The following is a 22,653-nucleotide window of genomic DNA, read 5'->3' on the forward strand; positions in this document are numbered from 1 at the left end:
ATGTGTGCGTGATTTTATTCCCAGAATGTGAATAATGAAGATAAATGCGATGATAATTTTTGCTTATTGATTTGAAATCCCTTATTAATTTCAGTTGGCCTTAGCGTCAAAGTTAAAATTTCAAGAATTGATTTTTAATGTTTTTTAAACTGAATTTTATTTATTTACTATCTTTGCTGCATCAGTAGCTATTTATATAATATGATGTTTTAAACTATAATTATTTTCAAAACTGAATATTTCAAGTCGACTAAGAGGAAGAAAATCATTTTATTTTTTTCCAAACTTAAAACGCAAAACTTTAAGTTAAACTTTTTTTTCTTTTAAAACACTGATTCTTTATTATACTTAAATTTTCAAATGATTCTTTTTGTTAAAGGAATGTACAGTTTTTTCGGTAAAGCAATTGATACAATGACTTAATTTTCTCATTATTTAGCAATGAATTATTCCACTGCAGTTGCGTTTTTCAAGTAGTGCTAACTTTGAAAGTTAATTTTCGCATATTTATTATTTAAAAGAGAAATAATCTTTCATTTAATAGAGGAATATTCTTTTTATAAAATGTATTTTCACAGTTTTTTTAGGATATTTTCATTAACTTTATAGAGAAGTATTATTTCAAAGAATATTCTTTTAGTAAAATATATTTTCAGTTTTTTTAGAAGCACATTTGAAACAATGACTTAATTTGCTCATTATTGAACAATTAGTTATTCTACAATAATTATTTTTTAAGTTGTGCTAAATTTTAAAATTTATTCTAACATAATTATAGAAGAGGAATATTTCTTAATTTATAGATTATTCTTTTTGTAATATACGAGTTGATAGTTTCTTTGGAAAATCATTCTCCAATTTGATTTACTCTTTATTTAGCAATAAATTATTCTACAGCAATAATTTTTAAGTTTTGCAACGTTCAAAAACTAATTTTAATACATATACTTCAAATTAAGAACATTTTTATACCGTATTTTATAATAATCTCTCTTATTGTATAATTAGTTATTCAACAGCAATACGATTTTAGTTGTGTAAGCTTTTAAAACTAATTTTAAACAAATTTACTACAAAAGAAGAACATTCTTTATACAGTATTTTATAATGATTTTTCTTGTAATAATTAATTACTCTACAGCAACAAGAGTTAAGTTGTATAAGCTTTGGCAGGCTAATTTCAGCACATTTACTACAGAAGAAGAACATTTTTTATACAGTATTTTATAATGATTTTTCTTGTAATAGAATTAATTATTCAACAGCAATACGTTTTTAGTTGTGTAAGCTTTTAAAGCTAATGTTAACACATTTACTACAAAAGAAGAACATTCTTTATACCATATTTTCTAATAATTTCTCTCGTAATATAATTAATTATACTACAGCAATAAATTTTAATTCGTGTAAGATTTTTAACCTAATTTTAACACATTGATTTCAAACGAAGTATATTCTTACCTACCGCATTTCGTAAATCATTCTTTTTGTAATTTAATTATTTTACAGCAAAAAGTTTTAAATTGTGTAATCTTTTAAAGCTATTTTTAACACATTAATTACAAACGAAGAACATTTTCCATATTATAAATCTTTCCATTTGTAATTTTTCTTTTTTTTAAAATACCAGGGCACCACATATGAGCAATCTAAAAACATACAATATAAAAATTTACATAATTTCATAAATATTACATTCAAAATGGTTCCAATTATAAAGATAAATAAATTAACGGACACAGATTAGATTTCTTTATCAACCAACGATTTCATGCAAAAATTGAAACTATTTCTCTGATTCTCAAGTGAACAGGGTTTCTTTTCAAATATGAATCATATCTTTGACATTATCTGGAAATACAGCCTTTCCTTGTCAGACACCTGGTTCTTTCTGACCAACCCTTTCTTAACTTCCAGGATTGCTCATTGAAAGTAGTGACCACCCAGCAAATTCATAATTCAAATCGTACTTGAAAATCATTCATACCACAGAAGAGAATTCTATCTTCTCAAGCCCCCCATCAACTTCTTTCAAACAATCAAGATAAGGGCTGACTCATTTCCACAGGTGGGGTATAAATAACGGGGTTACTTGGGCTTTATTTGAAAAGGATTGCCTGTTTTTTTGTTCAAGAAATTTCAGTCTTCTGCAAAAGTTGGTGGAAAGCAGTTGAAAGTTGGACTTAACATTTTTGTGGTGCCAGAAAATTTGAAGGTAAATTACTTTTCTTGTTTTAGTTATTTAAAAGAATTTACATAACTTGTAAATTAATTTTTAGAGTAAAATAAAGAGTTTGTTGTAATTGCCTGAGCTAAAATGTTCGTGATAAATAAATTTTCTTTTGTTTCATTTTTGGACGTTTTTTTATGGGACTTCATTAAATTTTTAGACTATTATTCTATATTGTATATATTCTTCTTTTTAACGATTATTTTTTCGATTTTTAAATATATTTTACTTTAAAATGCATTTGGCTTGTGGATTAATTATTTTCTTTATAGATTACATTACATTTTACATTTCTTTTTTAGCTTTGTAAAACATACAAAGCAACTCTTGGTTTAACCCTTTTACGCAGAATTTTTATTAAACATATTTTTTATTGTTTTGTATTAATTTACATCGAAGTAAGAGAAAATCATTACAGTTAGCATTTTAATAATTTATGGTTATGAAATACAACATGAAATTCTGGTGTCTTTTTTTTTTGCGTTAAAGTTCCAAACACGGTTTACTTTTAAACAAAAAAAATTTTTTTTTTGGATTTATATTTTTGTTCAAATATAATTCTGTTAATCTAACAGGTTTTTTAATAACTGTTAGGCTGTTTTTTCTAATTAAAAAAGTACCCAAATATAATTTTGCTTGTAATCGTAGTCAAGAAAAAAAAAATTATAAAGGGCACCGGTGTTCCCATCTGCTTCAAAGGGTTAAAGAACATTTGATAATACAATATCATTTTATAAATTCAATTTTATTTTCACTAGGTATTTATTTATATTTTATTTTATTGATAGATCATATGCTTCTATTAGTACTATTATTATTTAAAAAAAACTTTTTCTTTTGTCTAAAACTTAAATTGCATCATTTTTAATTTTAAGATCCTTTTTCATTGTTTTTACAAGGTTATTTTTTTTTAAGCATTTCTTAAAAATTTTATAAGTCGCCAACATGCCAGCTCTGGTAATTACTATAACTGAACTTGTTTTTGTATATTATTTGTCTTGATGTTCAATATTAAAATTTTACGAAACTCAATTATAATTTGTTATACAATGTAGATTAAATTCTCAGCCCAAGCGACAAATATATAATCAAAGTAATGCGTCAATTAACAATATGAAATAGACTAGAATCACAGAGTAAAATTTTGGGACCATATAACAAGTTACTCTTTGCGTTTGATCCAAAAATCTGTCCAATAATAATCTTTTAAACAAACTTGAAATTTTAATTGAAATGTTGAAGTAAGAAAAAATAGACGGCAAAACTTAAATAATTTGTAAAAGAAATGTACTAAATAACAAAAAATTGTTTCACCAATATTTTTTATGGTTTCTTTAAAATATTCAATTAATTGCATTGTATTTACAAATTGAAAGCAATGGCATATAATTTTAAAATGGCGTTCTAGTGAAATTTAAAGGAATTGAATTACGATTTTAACCGTTAGATATTTATCATTTGTATTATAACTTTATTAAAAGTATTACAGCTTGGGTAAATACTGTTGATCAGATATTTGGGATAATTTGAATTATTATTTATAGTTAATAATAATATAAGAATGCTAATAATAGTTAATTTGTTCTTGCTTCATATTGTTTTCATTTTCAGTGATTTTTTCCAGAAATTTATTAATTTGTAAAATTTTGTCTGTAATATAATTTTGCTTGCTAGCAATAATGCTCATTAATTATAATTGTGTTTTGCAAACTTATGTTTATTGCAACATTAGCAGACATTTTTTTTAACACCAGCTCTGATTTAAGTAAAATATTTATACGATAGCTAAGTTCACGAAAAATTATTTTAGAACAATTGTGAAATAAAAAATTAGAAACTGTCTTTTTTTCTAAGGTTGTTAATTTTAAAAGTCAGAAGAAGTTGTTTAAAAATTTGTGACATAGCAAGGGAGAGAGTCCAAGGATGCTAGGAATTCAACTAACTAAAATTACAAATAAAATGATAAGAAGGGAAATTCTATATTAAAATCTAGCATTGAATCATCTAAATTTTTTTTGGTCTATTTGAATAGTCTATGTTACTATGTTACATCGAAATGTTTTTCTTTTTTTAAAAAATAAATAAATCAAGCCTTAAATTAATTATTAACGCATGTAATAATGAGCTTGAAAATTAAATTTAGGGCAAAGATTGGTTGAATAGGTTATAAGAACAAATGATTATTTGCTTTTTTTTCTCCCTTGAAAATAAGAAATATAATCGGTTATTTTTACTACAGTTGTCTATTTTGTACATGCATTGAACTACTGATATTGTATTACTTTGAACTGAGCAAGAACAATGATACACAATAATTATGCAAGTACGACGATGATTGATTAATATAAAGTTAAAATATAGTTTTATTTCCAACAATGAATAGCTTAACCTTTTAGTGGAACCAAAAGTGCAAACAGAAATATTTGTGCTTTTGTTCACATAAGTTATATTTTTTTTTAATCTTACTTTAATGGATGAAATCCCCCCCCCCCACGAAATTACAGTTTGGCTACGCCACTGATTATCACAAGTTATTAATAGATTGCAGTTATTGATAGTGCATTTTTTATTTCTAGAATTGAAAATTTTTGATTCTCTCACCCTAAACATTCGGTCAAAAATTGAATTTGCGACTTTCCCTAATGAAATAAAATTATAACTAAAAGCATAACTACTGTGGAAAAGAATTTTATGCACTTTGTAAATCTTAACCCTTTCGAGTTTAAAATCACATTTCCTAATAACGGACTTTTCTGGAAGATTTTATATTTAATGTGATAGCAAAATTTTTGTTTCTCTTTTTAATTTCTGGCTTTATAGATTTAATTAAAAATGATTTTGACTATCATTTTATAAATATTAATTAAGTATACATATAAAAGTCCTCATCATATATTCCTCAAACTCCCAGTTCGAACTTAATAACTATATTCTGTTATTACTTAGTGTATTAAGCTCTGGCATGATATAAAAATATTCCTTCATGTAATACTGATTAAGTTGTAATTTTACTACTTTGTAAAAACGTGATCAGTAGGAATAAAAGTTGACAGAGCTCAAGGTCTGATGGTCAAAGGTCAAAGTTAATGGCTCAAGGGATAGAGCGTTCTTCTTCCAATGAGATGAACTGGGTTCGAATCCTAGTCGATACGAATTCCGCATCCGGCTTGCACCGACCACAATGCTGACGTAAAATATCCTCAGTGGTAGACGGATCATGGGTTAGAGTCTCCTTGCCGTCGAGAAAACCGTGTGAGGTTCTCGTGGTCTACCTCTCCATGTAACGCAAATGTGGGTTAGTTCAATCAAAAAGTCCTCTAGGAAGGCAAATTTCTCTCATTGCTTGATCCAGGAGTCCCCTTGTCTTCTAGATTGAGTTCAAAATTACAAGGCTACGGAGGTGAACATTAGTAGCCGTAAAACCTTAAATTGGGTCGGTTGTTCAATAACGGTTAAAAAAAAAAGAATAAAAGTTGACAGATATGCAATACATTTTGATATAGACGATCTAAAAATTGTTTTTATTGCTATACTGAGATATACTGACTTTGAAGCAGTTTTTTTGGAAATAAATTTTGATAGTTAATAATGGTATTTAGAAATTCAAAGCTAGTTTTGTAAAGTCAAAGTGGAAGTTAACTTTCAGCAGTTTTGAGAAAAGTCAGTTTCAATATATTTTATTTTCTCCAGGTTGTGGGTACGCTGTATTTGTGCTAGGTGTACTGATACTTTTGAGCGGTCCTGTATATCTCGGGTATAATGTACAGGTGTTTTTTTTTTAAAAAAACTTTTCATTTTTAAAATAGGCGCGAGAGTATAGTCAAAACCAGTTTCGCAATTTTCGGTATCAAATATAATAGAAAAAATTCTATATCACGTTAATTAGTTAATTAATATTTTTGGTTAGAAATTATTATTCAAGATTAAAAATATTCCAAGCGAAATGCACTCATCATCATCAACTCCTTTCATGTCCAAAGGCACATAAAACCATCTTGCTTGTTAGCCACAGCCATTTTTGCTTCCTGCCAACTGATACATCTATTCTCATTCCTGTCTATCTTTGATTTTTCTGCGCCATGTTGTTTTTTGGTTTACAATCAATTACTTTCCAAACAACTCACGAAGATAATTACTCTCTTTTAATTTTAAGTGTTACTCATTTTTTGAATTATATAATATACAATATTAGTTGGTATTTTGTTATCTGGAATTTATTAATAAAACAACTTAAAATCAATCTAAAAAAGGGTTTTTGTTCCACCCACAAACTTTAAAAAACCCAATAAAACCTGCGTGGGTTTTTATTAAAAATGAATGCGGCAAAACCCACGATCAAGTGGTATTTTTCAGGTTCTATTATAGCCATAATAGAAATCTTTGAATTTCTTTCTATCAATTTTTATTTCTTATTTGATTTTAAATATAATATTTAAACCCAGGGCTAAAGAGAATACAAGGGCTAGTTCACTCCGCTCTTAGAGCTGAAGCTACGATTTCCCTCCTCATGACGTCACTGTGTCCACAGATCTCGGAGATCGCAAGCAAAGATATGATAACTTTACATCTTTCTCTTGTAAAAATAAGTTAGACTTTTTCTGGTTATTAGCCTTCAAACTTTACGTAATTAACACATTATTTCCGTTCATAAACATAGTTCAAAAAAACTTTCTTCGTTATTATATTAAAAAAAATACCATTTTAAACTTATAAAAATGTTTTGCTAGTTGGTGAAAATGACACGATAAATACTTTATTTTAAAAAGTTCAGTTTTAACTTTAACTATTAAGAAAAATGAAGGCATATATCGACATTTTTTTTATCTACATATTCTTTTATAAAGATAAGTTAAATTTAGAATCCCTGATTTTAAAATGTGTCGTTAATAGCAATTTGTTCATACTGAATCATTAGGAAACATCAACCTTAAACGCTAATTACTGAAACAAAATAATAATTTAGGTTCATAATGACATTAGAAATTTTACAATTGTTTATAGACATTTAAATTTACGATGATATAATATTTAGATATTTAAATTGAAGAGAAAAGAGAATATAATTTTAAAAAAAAATCATAAATATTTAGAATAACTACATTAAAAAATATGTTATGAAATTAGGAGAATTTCAACTATATACTATATATTTTATTTATACTTTTTACTTACATTTTAATTTTCTTTGACTTTATCTATTTTTTAATTCTTTTCACCTGCCTTTCTTTATGAAGTAGCGAGGCGGTATCTATTTAGATAATGAATTTTTATAAAAGTTCTTTACGACAGAATAAACGTATTGCTGTTTTATATTAACTGTGTCATTTCGGAATCCATTCTTTACATAGTTGTTCATTTACTTTAGGGAACACGCGAAAAATTATACTTTTTCCTTTTGTTTTTATATCAGAATTTTTGCAAGTTGCGATCGCGCAAACTGGCATTTCGATAATAGTTTTAAATTCTTGTAAATTCACTGCAAAAACTGAGGAAAGTCATTATAGAAAATGGCAAATGTCTTAGAATATCTCGCAAAAAGAAATGATCCAATATTAGTTAGAGCTAGTAAGGCCAAACGCTCCGTTCTTGAAGTAACAGCGCGAGCTTTGCTCCAAAGTGACGTCACTAGAGTGACGTCGGAGGATCGGCGCGGCGAGAGATACTTCAAAGGAGTGAACCAGCCCTTCTATTCTCTTTAGCCCTGATTTAAACCTGCCTACAAAACTAATTAGTTAACTTTAACACTGAGAAAATATGATTCAGGTCACATACATCATGGTTCTGGACTTCTAGTAAAGTTAATTCCATATGCATGTGTTTTTTTAAAGCAAATCAAATAACTATAATGAATATCATTAATTGAATAGTAATTCTGTATAGACAGGGTTAGTCCTACGTCATCAACGACGTCACTAGCTCTCCCCGTTCCAAACAAACTTTTGAACGGAGCAAACAATATGGCGTTTCTCATGTAGTTAAAAGTGGGTCAACTAAATCTTTGAATATATTAATATAGAGTCGAATTTAACCACTGACATGGCAAGAAAAAGTGTTACATATATTAATATTACGTTAATCTCTTTTTATGATATTAATTGGAATGGCTTATTAATTGCAAATGATTATGAAAACTTTTTGTATATATGATTGAGAGAATTTGTATTTAATATTTACCATATAAATTGTATTTATAATCTGGAAATCGGAAATTTGTGAATTTTATTATTTGGAAAAAGTTATTTCTAATTTATATTTAATTTTTCTTAAAATATGTATATTAAATTAAATCATTTTTTTTTATAATATTGAGACAACTTATTAATTGTAAATAATTATGAGAATTTTAAAACAAATTAAAAAGTTATGTAAGAAGCATGAATAAAGTCAGATAAATTAGTGAAAATTATAAAGCATTTTAGCTACACGTTTTTAAAATAGCTCAAATTAATTGGTAAATTTACTAAAATGATTGGAAGTAAAAAAAAAAAAAAATTATATAAACAAAAGAGTTGACAGGTCTTAAAACATATTTACAACCAAATTATGAAATAAATATGGATGACTTGAATGTTACGTTCACTGCAACAAATAGAATATTACTATGAAGGTAATTTAAAAAATTTTGATTTAGACTGTCAAATGCAAATTTTATTCTATAAAAAGTGATAACAGTAACATTTGCCAAAATAAAAGCTGTATAACTAAATATGCATACATACATTAAAGAATTAAGTTTCTAAATTAAAAAATTTCTTAAAAATTTGAATTATATTTATTTGAAATGCATGCGAAATTAATATTATTAAATAAGTAAAATTTAAACATCTATGTGAATACATAGATTAATAAATATGAATGTTAAATAAAAGTTTATGTATGGGATAAGTATGTTTTAAAGAATTCTAAAAAAATTCATGTTGCACTTTCTTATCGAATAAAATAGGAATCTGAGATTTTAAGATAAATTCATATATAACACCTAAAAAAATTGTTCCTCTCACATTTTAAAATGAAAATTAGAAATTTAAAATTCTAAAATAATTTAGCTATTCTATATATTAAAATTCTGGAAACTAAACATAATATTGACCCTTTTAACATACCACTACACTGTACTATGATAACACTACACATTAATATAGCACTACACTACTAACGTTAAGAAATAATCTAATATTATTATTAGATAATAGATACCTTATTATCTAATAATATGGTAACTTAATTTTCTCAAATAATTAATGCATAAAACTATAGTTAAAAACTAATTAATGATGATGTTGACAAATATAAACAAGATAAAATCTCAAGTCAAAATAAATCTGAGTTTAAACTAAAACTCCGTGCAGATTTAAAATTAAATAAGTTAGTTACATAATTTATTCCTATTTAGTAGTTAAAAACTAAAGCTTATGAGAATTAGCATCAATAATCAGAAAATCTTAGGCAAACAAAGTTTATAATAACTACAAATTTTATCATCAGACATAATTAAATAAACAGACATATTAGTATTGATAAATACAATCTAATTATATATTAAAAATTAATTACAAAACGTTTTAAAACAATGCATGCCTATCCATAACTAAAGAAAAAAATTAGATGTAGGTCAAGAATATGTAACAAATTCTAAATAAAATAAGACATTTTAAACATGAAACAAGAGTTAAAAATATTGACGCTTAGATTTTTATACATCAAAATTAAAAGATAACCTGACCATTTTGAAACTTTTTTTATAGCATTTAATGCGCTTAACTCGTAAAATCTACTGATACTCCGTATAAAGAAAACTACTTAAATTAGGAATAAGTTCCTTAGAAGCGCTATATAAATTTATTTATTTCAATAATAAATTAAAAATCTTGCCGTCTTAAATTCACATAGGAAATGCCATTGAAATGGTTCGTTCGAAAAATTGTTTGGAACGCGTTTGGAAGGAGGCGGGGTTTGACGTCATAAAATACGTCATCACTGTCCCTGTCTATTAAGTTGACCTGAACTAAAATTGTCTGAGACCTAAATCTATCGATCTATTGGTAAAATCTATTTTGGGAATGAAATAAGTTAATATATAAGATTTATTTCAAAGCGCTTATTAACAACTTTTAAATAATATACCTACTTGCTTAACTGAAATAGAAGTTTTATAGCATTTTTTAAATAGTAATTTATTTAGCATAACAAAAAAACCGTATATATCATTTGCGGGATTTATTATACGTCACACCCGTTTATAGAGCGGACCCATTAATACATCCGTTCATTCATCCCCAGATCGTACTTTTGACATGAACCAGAAAAAGATTAATCTCCAATTCAGTACCCCCAGTGGTATAATTTGTTATGGGAAGGAGGGGATTTGTTATGGGAATATCGATGACTTTGTGACTCGACAGATTTAACGTGCGCCAGCCCCCATTTACTACACGGGGAGTCTTCGGCCGGCTGGATTCGAACACCCGTTCTCATGAACGTGAGTCCAGCGCCCTGCCAACCTGGCTAATCTCTTTCTTTACAATAATTTTTTGAATTAAATGGGATTGATGAGGACATTCACTTCCTGTTAATAATAATAATTATAATAATCTAAGAAAAAGATGATTATAAATTTGAATGAATTTATTTTTGAATAACACAATCATTAAATTTGTTAAAACAACCAGTATCTTTGGAAATTATCTAATGCCCCCAAAAATTATAGTTGTAAAGGAAAATAAATTTCAAAAAATAATTTTTTGTATATAATAAATATCTATGTATATACACTGCCTTGCAGTTGAAAAATCAGCCTAAGCGTAAAAAAAAATTGAGATTTTTATATGTTTGGCATCTTTATATGGTAAGCTACATATTACAAATAAATAAATAAATAAATTTTGTTTTACCAGTTTTATCAAATTCTATTAAAGCGTTCATAGCAGTAGAAGAAAAGTTGTCAAGTCTCTTTTCTCGGAATCAATCAAGAAGTACGTTGTTTTCTCCATTGCACGGCAGTACAGTATTTTTGGGTATTTCGGGTTCAACTCCGTAGCCTTGTAATTTCGAACCCAATCCAGGAGTATTGGTTCAAGTTTTCGGATAAATTTACCTTCGTGGAGGACTTTTTGATGGAACTAACCCGCATTTGCGTTACATTGGGAGGAAAACCACGAGAACGTCCCACTGTTTGCCTGACGGCGAGGTGACTTTAGCCCATGATCCGTCTACCACTGATGATATTTCACGTCAGCACTGTGGTCAGTGCAAGTCGGATGCAGAATTCGCATATACTAGCCATCGCCGGAATTCGAACCCGGTTCAGGTTCACCTCATTCGAAGGCGAACGCTCTTTCCCCTGAGCCATCGCTGCTGAAGTACAGGGGTTGGACAAAATTATGGAAACTCTTCGATCCAATTCTATGTAAACAATCTATTATTCTGGAGGATTTTCAATGGCAAAGCTGTTGCCGCAATTTGAAAGAAGATGGTCTCCCTTTCAACCATGCGAAATCTAGAATCTCCAAACTGTGGAGAGGAAATTAATAACTTTAACAATTTGGAAATTATTTCATACGAATTCTTTCTTAATTATAAAATGATAGAAGCTTTAACTTTTTCTGGACGGCCGAGTCATAATTGAATTCGCACTGAATCAGAATTAAGATAGTAAAAAACAAAAAGCGGTAACTTAACTTTGGGCATCATACAAGAGTAACTATACAATTTTTGATTCAAACTAAGTAGTGGTGAATTAAATAAAGCAAACTATTACTACCCCGCCCACAAATAAACTGCTATAAAAATAGTCTGGCTATTAGTTTTATCTTTTTTTACCCTGATTACCGACATCCTGAGTATGAATATATGACCATATATGGCAACGTTACTTTTAAAAAGTAACGAGTAAAAGTACAAGTATTTTTAAAAAAAGTAACGAGTAAAAAGTAAAAAGTTCTTATTTTAAAAAGTAACGAGTAAAAAGTACAAGTAAAAGTACAAGTAAAAGTACAAGTACTAAACAAAAAAAGTAACGATTTAAAAGTACATTTCTAGGAAATCGAAAATTCAAAGTAACCTAAAATTTTATTGAATAATATTCTTATGTTCTTTAATGTTTTTGCAAAATTGTTGTTATTTATTTAATTATTTTTAATTTTGAAAGTTATGGACATCAATTTATTTTTAAATTCGGAAGAATATCATAGTATAATTTTATAATATAATCGTATAAAATAAATTTTAAAATCAAATATAATTTTAATATTAAACTTTTTATAGATTTGCACGAAAAAGAAATTTTAATTTTCAGTTTATTATTTAAATTACCATTGATTTAAAATTGTTTTACTCTTTACAAACGCGTTTTAAAAACACAAACATAAACAAAGCAAACACGGGGTTTCAGATAGCTTTGTGTTCTTTGAGTTTGTAAAAGATAATTGAATGTGCAGTATAAGTTGAAACAGAAGGTATTTAAACACGAAGTAAGCTGTGAATGCATATCACATTTTTTTTTTTTTAAGAAAGCTTTCCGAGTTTTAGAAAAAAGTAACGATTTCATTCGATATTTCCGTTACAAATACTTTTACTTTTTCCCTAAAAAAGTAACGAAAGTACAAGTAAAAGTACTAGATTTAAAAAGTAACGAAGTACAAGTAAAAGTACGTACTTTTTACTTGTACCGGCGGTACAAGTAACGAAAGTAAAAGTACTGCCATGTATGTATATGACTCGCCTGTCTCGAAGAGGTTATCCAAAGAATATAAACCAAAAATGGTTTATTCCTTATTTTTAACTACATGCTCTCATTTCAGTTGACGCAAATTTTACATGGGTAGAAAAACACTATTTCTAGAATCTTCAAGCATGAATTCTTTCAAATGATCCTAATATTTTCGTCATGTAAAATCTGCAACTTAAAGAATATTGCTTACATTATTTCCAGCTGTCAAAATCTAGCAGTTTAAGAAAACTTTTAAAAGAATAAAAATCGAATTGCAAGAGTTAGAAGAAGAAAAATAACAGCAAATAATTTTACATGTTACTAGCAAACTTAATTAATAATTTGCTGTGATTTTTTTTTTTTTTTGGGTATAAAATGCCTTAGATTTTCTTATGTATTCAAATTTAAAAATATAAGATTGGTAGGTTTTTATGTCAATCCTTAACATTTGTACTTTAACAAGATTTATTAAAATATTTGAAATTGGAAAATGTATTTATGGGTCAAAGTGATAACTTATTTTTCTTGACGAAGTTTGACAAAGTCAAAATTTATTTCAAAAGGGATAGAAATTAAATTCAAAATATACATTTTTGCAAGTTCCTTATAATAACTGCTTTTTAATTTTTTAAAAAAACTATCTTTTACACAAAGTTTTTAAATTTTTGATAAGTCCTTAAAATTTTGAACTCCTTGGATTTCTTCTTCTGATCACTGTATGAACCCTGTTTCTTTCTTTCTTTATAAAAAATTGGGCACCTGGGATGCGCAGAAGGCCCATATCCCATACATCATGAAATAGAATAAAAGGTTAAAATAAAAGACAGTTTGTATTCATATTGCTTACATAGAGATCCGCGATTTTGTTCAATCAGGGCTGAAAGTCCATTGTTACCAAGACGGAAATAAGTAAAAACTGGTAACGAATAAATTTCATTTTTAGCTTTTTTTCGGGAATAATATAATATCCATAACTACCAAATTTTTTTTAACGGAAAAAATTTAAATATTGAATTGTTTCTTTCCCCGAGAAAAAAATAATGGCAGTGAATTATTTACTGTTAAGAATAGATCCTCCCGAAAAATATCTATTATTGAATTAGTTCTACTACCAGTTTTTTCTCTTTTTCTTCTTGCTTTCAGGCCTGTGTTCAACCTATATATCTTTCACACCCGAATCTCTATTAATTCCTAGGAATACCTAAATTAATAGTATTTGGAGCTTAATTATTTTATCAGTAACACATACCGAGCGAAGCCCAGCGCTAAAGTAATACTTGCAGTAGCGTCTCTAACTTCAATAAATTATTGAAATTGAAATTTTATACATTTAAATTTTTCAATTAAGAAGTGGTAAATAAAATTTATTATCATATTAGCTTTTCTTGCTTCTTTTTCTTTATATTTGTTATATTATTAGCTTTTATTAGTTCAACCATATGCAGAAGATACTTTATCATTGATTGCTAACTAAATAGCGAGTTCAGACTTCTTTTTTAAACGTTTTGTCAAATTTTATTCATGCTTAATTTTTTTAATAAGAAAATAAATACATGTTCTTTGACATTTTTGTAAAAATTCCGGTTCTTCCAATCTGGCTGAATATCATTCCATATATGCTCCATTACTTAGCATATAACCTGAATGCTGTAGCTGACAACTTGGGTTACTTGTGATTCAAAATATTATACTCTTATATGGTAGTTATCTTAGCAATCGCCGAAGCGCAATTGAATGGTGAAAGTTGGGGCTCAGTAACATTTACCGAGTGAAAAGTGAAATAAAATAGCGAGATTTAAACAAACAAATTTAAGGGAGAGAAGAGGTTTTTGTGGCAGACTGCCTTGCCTCCCTTCGAGGTATTACCCCCGAGCTTCGCAGGTGCACAGTAACCACATAGTCTCAGAGAAATAGGAAAAATACACGATAATAAATGCACAAAAATATATAAGTGAATATCGAGTGAAAAATTATATACAAGTATTTACAAAATTTACGGAATAGTTCCCCGTCGGATAGGAAAAAGGCGGTTGCCGGGCTATATTTAATATTGTCTTTGATGAGCTCAAAATCAAAGTTTTTAAAGTAGTTGCACGTATCACAAGGGAGTGCATCTCTGAAGAAATTTGCACATAGTTTTTTTTTTTGAAGTGAAACTTCTAATGCGACTTCCAACAAGGTTGCGTTAAACGTTTAACGCTACCATGGCAACGAGCGGCCTGTGATCCTTGCAGGAGATTTTAATGTGAATTTCTCGTTACCAGAAGCTGAAACATTATTAACCTTCCTTAAAGACAAATTTGGATTGGAAATGATAAATGGTAGGAATGATCCAACAACCATTGAAGCAGTTTTTGCAAGAAATATTGAAAAAATAGAACTCAAACATTTCGAATCTTACTTTAGTTATCATAATCCCATTGTAAATGTTATAGATTTGGATATTAAAAGATGCGATCACTTGTGAATTGTAAGCAATGTTAATAAAGTTTGTCTTAAAGAAACAATATGATTTCACTAAAAATCAATTTCTATCCCTTCCTATTTTCATTTCCTCATTACGAAGTTTCACTTCTTCCGCGCGGAGGGAGTCCACGCACTATTTTTTTTTCTTTTTTTTCTTTTGAGTGCAAGTTTTGAGTTATAGTTTAATATCGGCTTCAGGGCTCGATAGGATCCTTGCGCTTTGCTAATAATATTATTGATATGGGAATTCCAGTTTAAAGTACTAGTAATGGTGACGCCCAGGTAGGTGGCCTTTCGAACTAGTATTGTGTCATTGAATAGATGACTTTCTAATAATTAGCAGTGAAGATTTGGTGGTGTTGATGGCTACCTTCCATTTTGTGCACCAGTCTTCGATATGAGGTATGATATTGCTGAGATCAGTAACTGACTTCTTAGGATTTATGAATTTGCTCATAAGGGCAGTATCATACACGTAGAAGAACTTATCATAATATGTTTAAATATTTCCAAACAATTTCATTTTTATATTTAAAGGGTTTGTATAATTTATGCTTTTTTTAATATTTTGATTTATAAGTTTAATTTAAGAAGATTTTGATTACCACTTAAGAGTAATAATTAACCGTAGTTATATACGTATGATAATCATATAATATTCAGGGATACCACAGGTGACTAAAATTATAAAAAGTGGTAGAAAGTCAATTGATTTTTATTTATTTATAGTTATTCAATCGTAACTATGTCACTATAAATTACGCTTCAAATTAATAATAGTAAAAAAAAATCATTATTTGCAGTCACTTTCAATTGTAAACTGTCTAAGCTATACAAACTTACTAATTTTAAACTCTTTTAATAAAATATTGAATTTTATTTGTCACTACGTTATTCATTTTTAGTCGCAAAAGGCGACCTTGGATACCGTGGTAAATTTCAGACCAAGTATGAAAATTTACTTCCAACAGTTATAGTTGAATTGGAATTTCACTACCGCTTGTGGAAATCATGCTCACGTAAAATTTGACAAGTCTAGCATACAGGAGCCGTGACGGCTCTGACCGTGATGGCTCAGGCTCCCCAGAGACGTCTGGTCGTTCCGCATCTGATTTGCACCGACTACTGTGCTGACGTTAAATAACCATTAGTGGCAGATGGATCATTGGTTAGAGTCATAGAGTTGAAATACTGGGTAGAGAGAGTAGAATAACCCCCGACCCGTGGACAAGATAAAGTCACGTGACTGTAGCCCAAACTTGCCGTCCACTGAGACCGCTTCGATTCCCGTCCATTCGTTTAGCATTGCGATCGTCGGATGCAATTAACTGTCTGTCTTTTTAATTCAGAAATAAGAATGGTACAAAAGTCCTGAGCATTTTGCTGCACGGAGAAGTTTTCTAGGGACTGTCCGATAACTTTTTACAAGAAAGGGCGACATTTTTTTTCACTTTTTCTATTTTAAAATTGATTTTAAAATTTTTCCGATACTCAGTCATGCTCTGATAATCATGTTTTATTTGCTTTAATAATCAATTACGCTCGTTTTTGCTCACTTTTTTTGCATTTAACATAAGTTTTTATTGTTTCTTAAACTTTAAACTCATAATGTTTAAGTATATTTCAATATATACTCTATTTTTAGCTGAAATAGCTGCAAAGCTTTGTTGGCTTCCTTGGCGAGTAGCGCCAAGGTACAGTTGAGTAAACTTTCGGTTTTGTTTTAGTTCTTTTTAAATGTCGATATCATTTCTGTATATTCTGAAGATTTTGTATATCTTTACCTCTTGATTACTAAAACCCAATATTTATCTTGTTCTAAAATGTTTCCTTTAAATATATATATTTAAATAAAAAATATGGTACATAAGAAGTTGTGCTTTTTAAATTACATAGGAATGCTTAAAAAACAAATTATTTGTATATTCTTTTATGTTTGATGAATAATTAAATTCTATGAAATATTTTTAGTATTTAAATATAAAATAGTGTATAGTAGTTTTAGTGTTAATTTTTAATAAAATTGTATAATTCTGTTACTATACATAAAATGAATACAAATTATGTACTATTTAGAAAATAAATTAAGGTATATTTAATATAATCATTAAGTACTTGTTTATCTTCTTTTTATTTAAAAATAATTGCTATATTGGAAATACTTTATTTTACTAGTATATTAGAGCGTAGAATTAGTTTGATTTAGTGCAACAAATTTAGAAAACATAACATAGAAGTGGCTAAGTTGTATAGGAGTAAATTAGTGCAGTAAATTAGCGCATGTGATGCATTGGTATGGAATAAACTGCTCAGACGGCCAAGGCTAACAGCTGGCTGTGGTACAAAGATTTAACATCGTGAACCTTTCTTGTAAGATTTCAACTATTTTTACCTTTGTATAGATTGTATATATTTAATTTGCAGCTGGCTAAAAGATATAGTTTTAAATGCGCTTGCTATTTAAGAAAATTACATTTTTTATGGAGGGGCATTGTAATTTTCCTAATGTCCATAAAATGATTATGGGTTTCTTTATTTGTAAAATAAAATATTTTTAACTGTTACTTTTTAAGTTACTGGTTTTCTGTATAAAAATTATTAAATATACATTGACCTATAATAGTTGCATAAATTTACCTCATAAAAAGTTGCATAAATTGCAATTTCTATCACAAATAAAAGTAAGATATTTTAATTATAAGTTCGTTATTAGTTTCAATCTACATTTAGTACAAAGTAAAAATTCTAATTGCTTTCTCTTTTATTTAAGTATTTTTTGTTTAAATTTTGAAAGCTTTTCTACTAGTCACTTTGTGTGTACAATTCAATTTTCCTTGTAATTTATGGAATTAGATTGTACATGAAATACAAAGTAAAATTTCCAATTAAACTCTTTTATTATTATTTTTAATTAGTTTAATGCTTTTAATCTTATATTTTTCTCTATTCGGAGCTGAAAACTTTTATATTAGAATAAATATTTTATTTCATATTTAGACAAATTGTTGAGTATTAAGTTAAAATGCAACAGCAGTTTATTTTTGAAAATATCTATTTTAAGTGTCAGGAAAAAAAGAAGTCAAAATTCTAAATTAATAATGTAAATAATCTTTATTGTATAAATAATTTAATGTATTCAATATATAAATAAAATTCTAAACGTAATTAAATTTAATCAAAAATATGTTTTCTGACTAATCTATTCTACTAAAAACGGGTTTTATTTTCCTCGAAGCTATTTTTCCCGAAATTTAATATTACCTCTCGAGCAGTCTCTTGGTGAGCATGAATAAAAATGATAAAAGTGTTGCAACATTAACGTTATTTCTAAGCATCGAACTTTTTTCAGACAATCAGTTTAATTTTACAGTTTGTTTTATCTAACAGTAATAAAACTTTTAAAACGTAAAGATTAAATTTATTTTTTAAACGAACTTATGTTTCATTAAAAAAAGAAAGGCAACATTTTCAAATTCACATTTTAAGCCCTGGTAGATTTATAAAAAATCCTGATTTTTGTATCGAAGTTATTATTTTTTTTAAAAAATTAACAATAGTTAAATGTAATAATAGTTATTACAATATATATTGTTAATTTCTTTTTTAAAAATAGGTCTTTGCAATAAAAACATTAAAAAAATTTTTCTTCTGAATATAGTAATAAATATAAGTGACGCAGAATATCGTTTTTTATTTTTATATAATGAATAAATTTTAAGGAATAGTGTTAAGGGTAAAGACGAGAACTACTGAAATTTTTTTAATAAAGGCAGTACTTTAATAAAAAATTATTTGTTAAGAAAAAAAAACTCCTCATGTTTTAAAAACCCATTTAATAATATTAAAGAAATGTGATTAACGAAAATATTTTTTTTCTCTCTTTCATATGCTCCGATTATTTGCGCATCGGTAATATCGAAATAAAGCTGTTCAGAAACTTAGTGCGCCAACATTTGCGATACTGTGCCAAGTATTGCACTCTTTCCATCACGTGATTGTAACTCTTTGCTTGCTATCTGTGGCGTGTCTTTTCGGAAGGAATAAAGCGAACTTGGCTCCTCTACCTACTATTTCAACTCTATGGTTAGAGTCCCCTTGATCCATCGCAATTTTGATCCTCTGCTTTGCTAGCCCGAAGACCAGTCGAACACTTTACGGTAGAACAGTTTAACGAGGATCGAGACTGTGCATCCTCGGTCCCTACGCAGGCTGATCAAAGATGCAACTTTGAAGCAGAAATTTTGTTCAGTTTATATAAGTGTATTAAAGTAGTGATTTTTTTAATCTGCTCCCTTCCGAACTTGTTTATTCTAATCCACTATGAGGAGGAAAGATATTTTGCAAAAATGTCAATTTTGGGCGTAATATCTCTATTTTATATGTTTTTTATCTGTTTTTTTGACGTTATATCTGTATTTTATTTCTATGTTTTTATTTGTACGTTTTTATTTCATATGTGTGATTTTAATTTCATTCCAGATGTTTGAAGTGTTTCAAAGGTTGAAATGTTTGATTGTAGTGCTTATGTGTATCACCACAGCCCTCTGCTTTGACTATAAGTGCAACAAACAGAATAAAGGATTACATATTGTCAATTCAATGCATTGTCAGGTAAAAATGACTTACTAATATTTCCGCTATAAATTTATTGTGAAATGTTTTTTATTCAGGGTTGCTGATCGTCCTGTACATTAACAATTCCAACTGCAGGTTTGCATTTTCTTTCGCTTAAAACTTTAAGCGCTGCTGTTAAGCTACTGATCTTGACTTCTAGGAATCGTCCTATTTCACGAAAAAAAGTTCTAATTTAGTTAATGTTCTCTCTAACTCATTCTTTTTAGAGTGAATATTGTTTATTTTTAACATCTTGAACACCTAAACACCGCAACAATCTCCCAACGCATCTGGTTTTTACTATAATTTATGTGAAAAATTATATTGTCTTTTCATGTGTAAGAGTAATTGAAGAATTTTGATTGAAAACCTAAAAGTATTAAATCACTATTTTTTTATTAAAATAATATTAGTTATATATTAATACTAATAATGAGACGCAAAAGTCTATATAATTCGGCGAATTTAACTAAAAACTGTTTTTACTGTTAAATATTACAAACGATTTGACAATAAAATTTTTTGTCTGCTGATATTTATTCAAAGAAAGCTGCTTTAAAAGTAAGATCATCTCTATAGAAATCGCATAAATATAGGTTCTTGGTGGGTTTCACTAAAAATTTATTATACTATGACACTTAACATTTCATTTATAATTATGAATTTTTTTAACAGGAATTTCGTAAGAAATTTATGACAAAATACTGAAACCCTGAAAAAGACAGTACATTTTTTAACGCACAAGAAAAAAAAGTGTTTAAAATGAAAAAAAAAAATTCATGGAATTTTAAATAATTCGTAGTTTTTTTCCTATAATAATATACAAATTAAAAAATATAGTATCTAAAAATTAAAAAGATACTAATAATAAAAAAAATTTCTAAGCGTTTTTAACAGAAAAGGGAAATTAAGCAAATAAAATTAACTAATATAAGCAGTAACATCGATGCAAAAAGCATGTGATAAAATCTCATAGATGCGATGAAATTTTACCTCACCTTTTTCTGAAAAAAGGGGAATATAAATGACTTATTCGAGTGCTGTAGTTTCTGCAAGGCTAAGTTGAAATGCAGCATATATAATTTCCTCGCAATGTTACAAATAAATAAAAAATAACTAGAAAAAGGAGAGAATAGTATGCTAATAATTCTCAAACAATAGAATCTCTCTCTCTTAAATTTCTTGATTTTGTAAGTTTTAGTATAGTCTTTAGTTCTTTTTTAATTTAAATAAGTTTTCTACTCTATAGTGATAGTGAACAATGTAAATTTTCACTTTATAAACGAAACTTTGTTGCGTTGGATCTATATTTAATTCAAAAACATTAATTTCCCTTTTTTAAAAAATTCTTGTTGTTTTTCTTACAGGTTTACTTGTATTGCAATGGTTCAGAATTGTTCCTCCTAGTTTGCCCAAAAGGGGAATCATTTGATGCAAACGAAAAAACATGCAGAAATTCCTCTCTTGTTTACTGTGCTGAAGATGACCCAAAAAACCACGTGTCACGGACGGAATTTGTTCCAAGGAGAACTAGAGTCAAACGCCAAATTACTATCAATGGTCAACGTACGTCCCTTCTAGAAATTCTCTTGTCATATGCTGACCCAATCATTGCCCAGGTCTTGCCTGCTGTCAGGCCGATATTCATAAGGCAAGAAGAAACTGTCAAAAACAAAATCATTTTGCCAATCATCTTCGACATGCTTCAAGACGACGAAACAAGACAAGACTTGCGACGCATTTTCTTCACAACCAAGGAAGCTTTTCGTCCCATTTTCTTGCGTGCTGTTCGCCAACAAACCTTTGGTGCGCCAAGAGGCACCGTGATTCATATTCCAAAAGACGAAATCAACGCATCCAGAGCTCTGTTCGACACTCGAGCTAGACCTTTGATCAGAAAAGTCGCCGAAAAGCATTTCAGTTCAATTTTCAGCCGACTTGCTCAAAACACCGAAATTCTGTTCGATGCTGTGGACAATTTAGAAGAAGCCGCCGTTCCTTACGCTGCGGAATTAAGACAAAGATTTACAGAATTCATGGCTAAGCATGGAAGCCTGTTTTTAAACGCCACTGATTCTGATGTGCAGTCTTACACCTTGCAGGAAATTAAGGAAGATTTGATGCCAATTGGCAGACTTTTGATGGAAATTTTCATCGATAAAATGAGCAGGGAGCCGAGATCTATTTTCAGTTCACTTTTCTCCAGAAACTCAATCTTGTACACTTTGTTAAGTGCTAATGCCCCTTTAAATCCTGAATATCAATTAGATCCAAGATCAAGGAACAGCCCATCTGAGCCAATTATGCCAACACTGCTCAATATGGTGAATCGAATTATTCCGCTTAGGTTTTAATATAATTTAAGCAAGCATAATTTTGTATATAATTTAAATAAACATAACATAACAAATGTATTTACGTTTTTATTGGTGTTTTCAATTGGAACCTAAGATCTCAAGTTTGTATCAAGATCTTTTTGTTATAAATGAATCTAAATTATTGTTCAAAATTACTAAATATTTAGAGATCTAGTAGTTCAGGGTTTGTGCAAACTGGAATATTTTGTTCCCAAAATCTCATATTGCATTGTCCCGTCCCATTTTCAAATTTTATTTGCATTACTTTTTTTTTTTAG

General features: G+C 28.3%; 1 protein-coding gene across 1 annotated transcript; it reads left to right on the forward strand.

The window, feature by feature from the left end:
• Positions 1 to 1,924: 1,924 nt before the first annotated feature.
• LOC107445973 (uncharacterized) lies at positions 1,925 to 22,432 on the forward strand. Its single transcript, XM_016060496.4, has 3 exons — positions 1,925 to 2,215; positions 19,884 to 20,015; positions 21,386 to 22,432. Exons 2-3 carry the CDS (start codon positions 19,884 to 19,886, stop codon positions 22,370 to 22,372), a joined length of 1,119 nt encoding a protein of 372 aa, XP_015915982.3. The 5' UTR covers positions 1,925 to 2,215; the 3' UTR covers positions 22,373 to 22,432.
• Positions 22,433 to 22,653: the final 221 nt, after the last annotated feature.

Source organism: Parasteatoda tepidariorum, chromosome 5 (genome assembly GCF_982258835.1).
Source record: "Parasteatoda tepidariorum strain Cologne lab strain chromosome 5, Ptep-v5.0, whole genome shotgun sequence".
Taxonomy (NCBI): Eukaryota; Metazoa; Arthropoda; class Arachnida; order Araneae; family Theridiidae; genus Parasteatoda; species Parasteatoda tepidariorum.

Excerpts from the sequence above, each read along its gene's own strand:
- LOC107445973 (XM_016060496.4), top strand. The coding sequence starts at position 19,884 with ATGTTTGAAGTGTTTCAAAGGTTGAAATGTTTGATTGTAGTGCTTATG. Across the intron at positions 20,016-21,385 it reads TCAATTCAATGCATTGTCAG|GTTTACTTGTATTGCAATGG; the intron begins GTAAAAATGACT and ends TTTTTCTTACAG.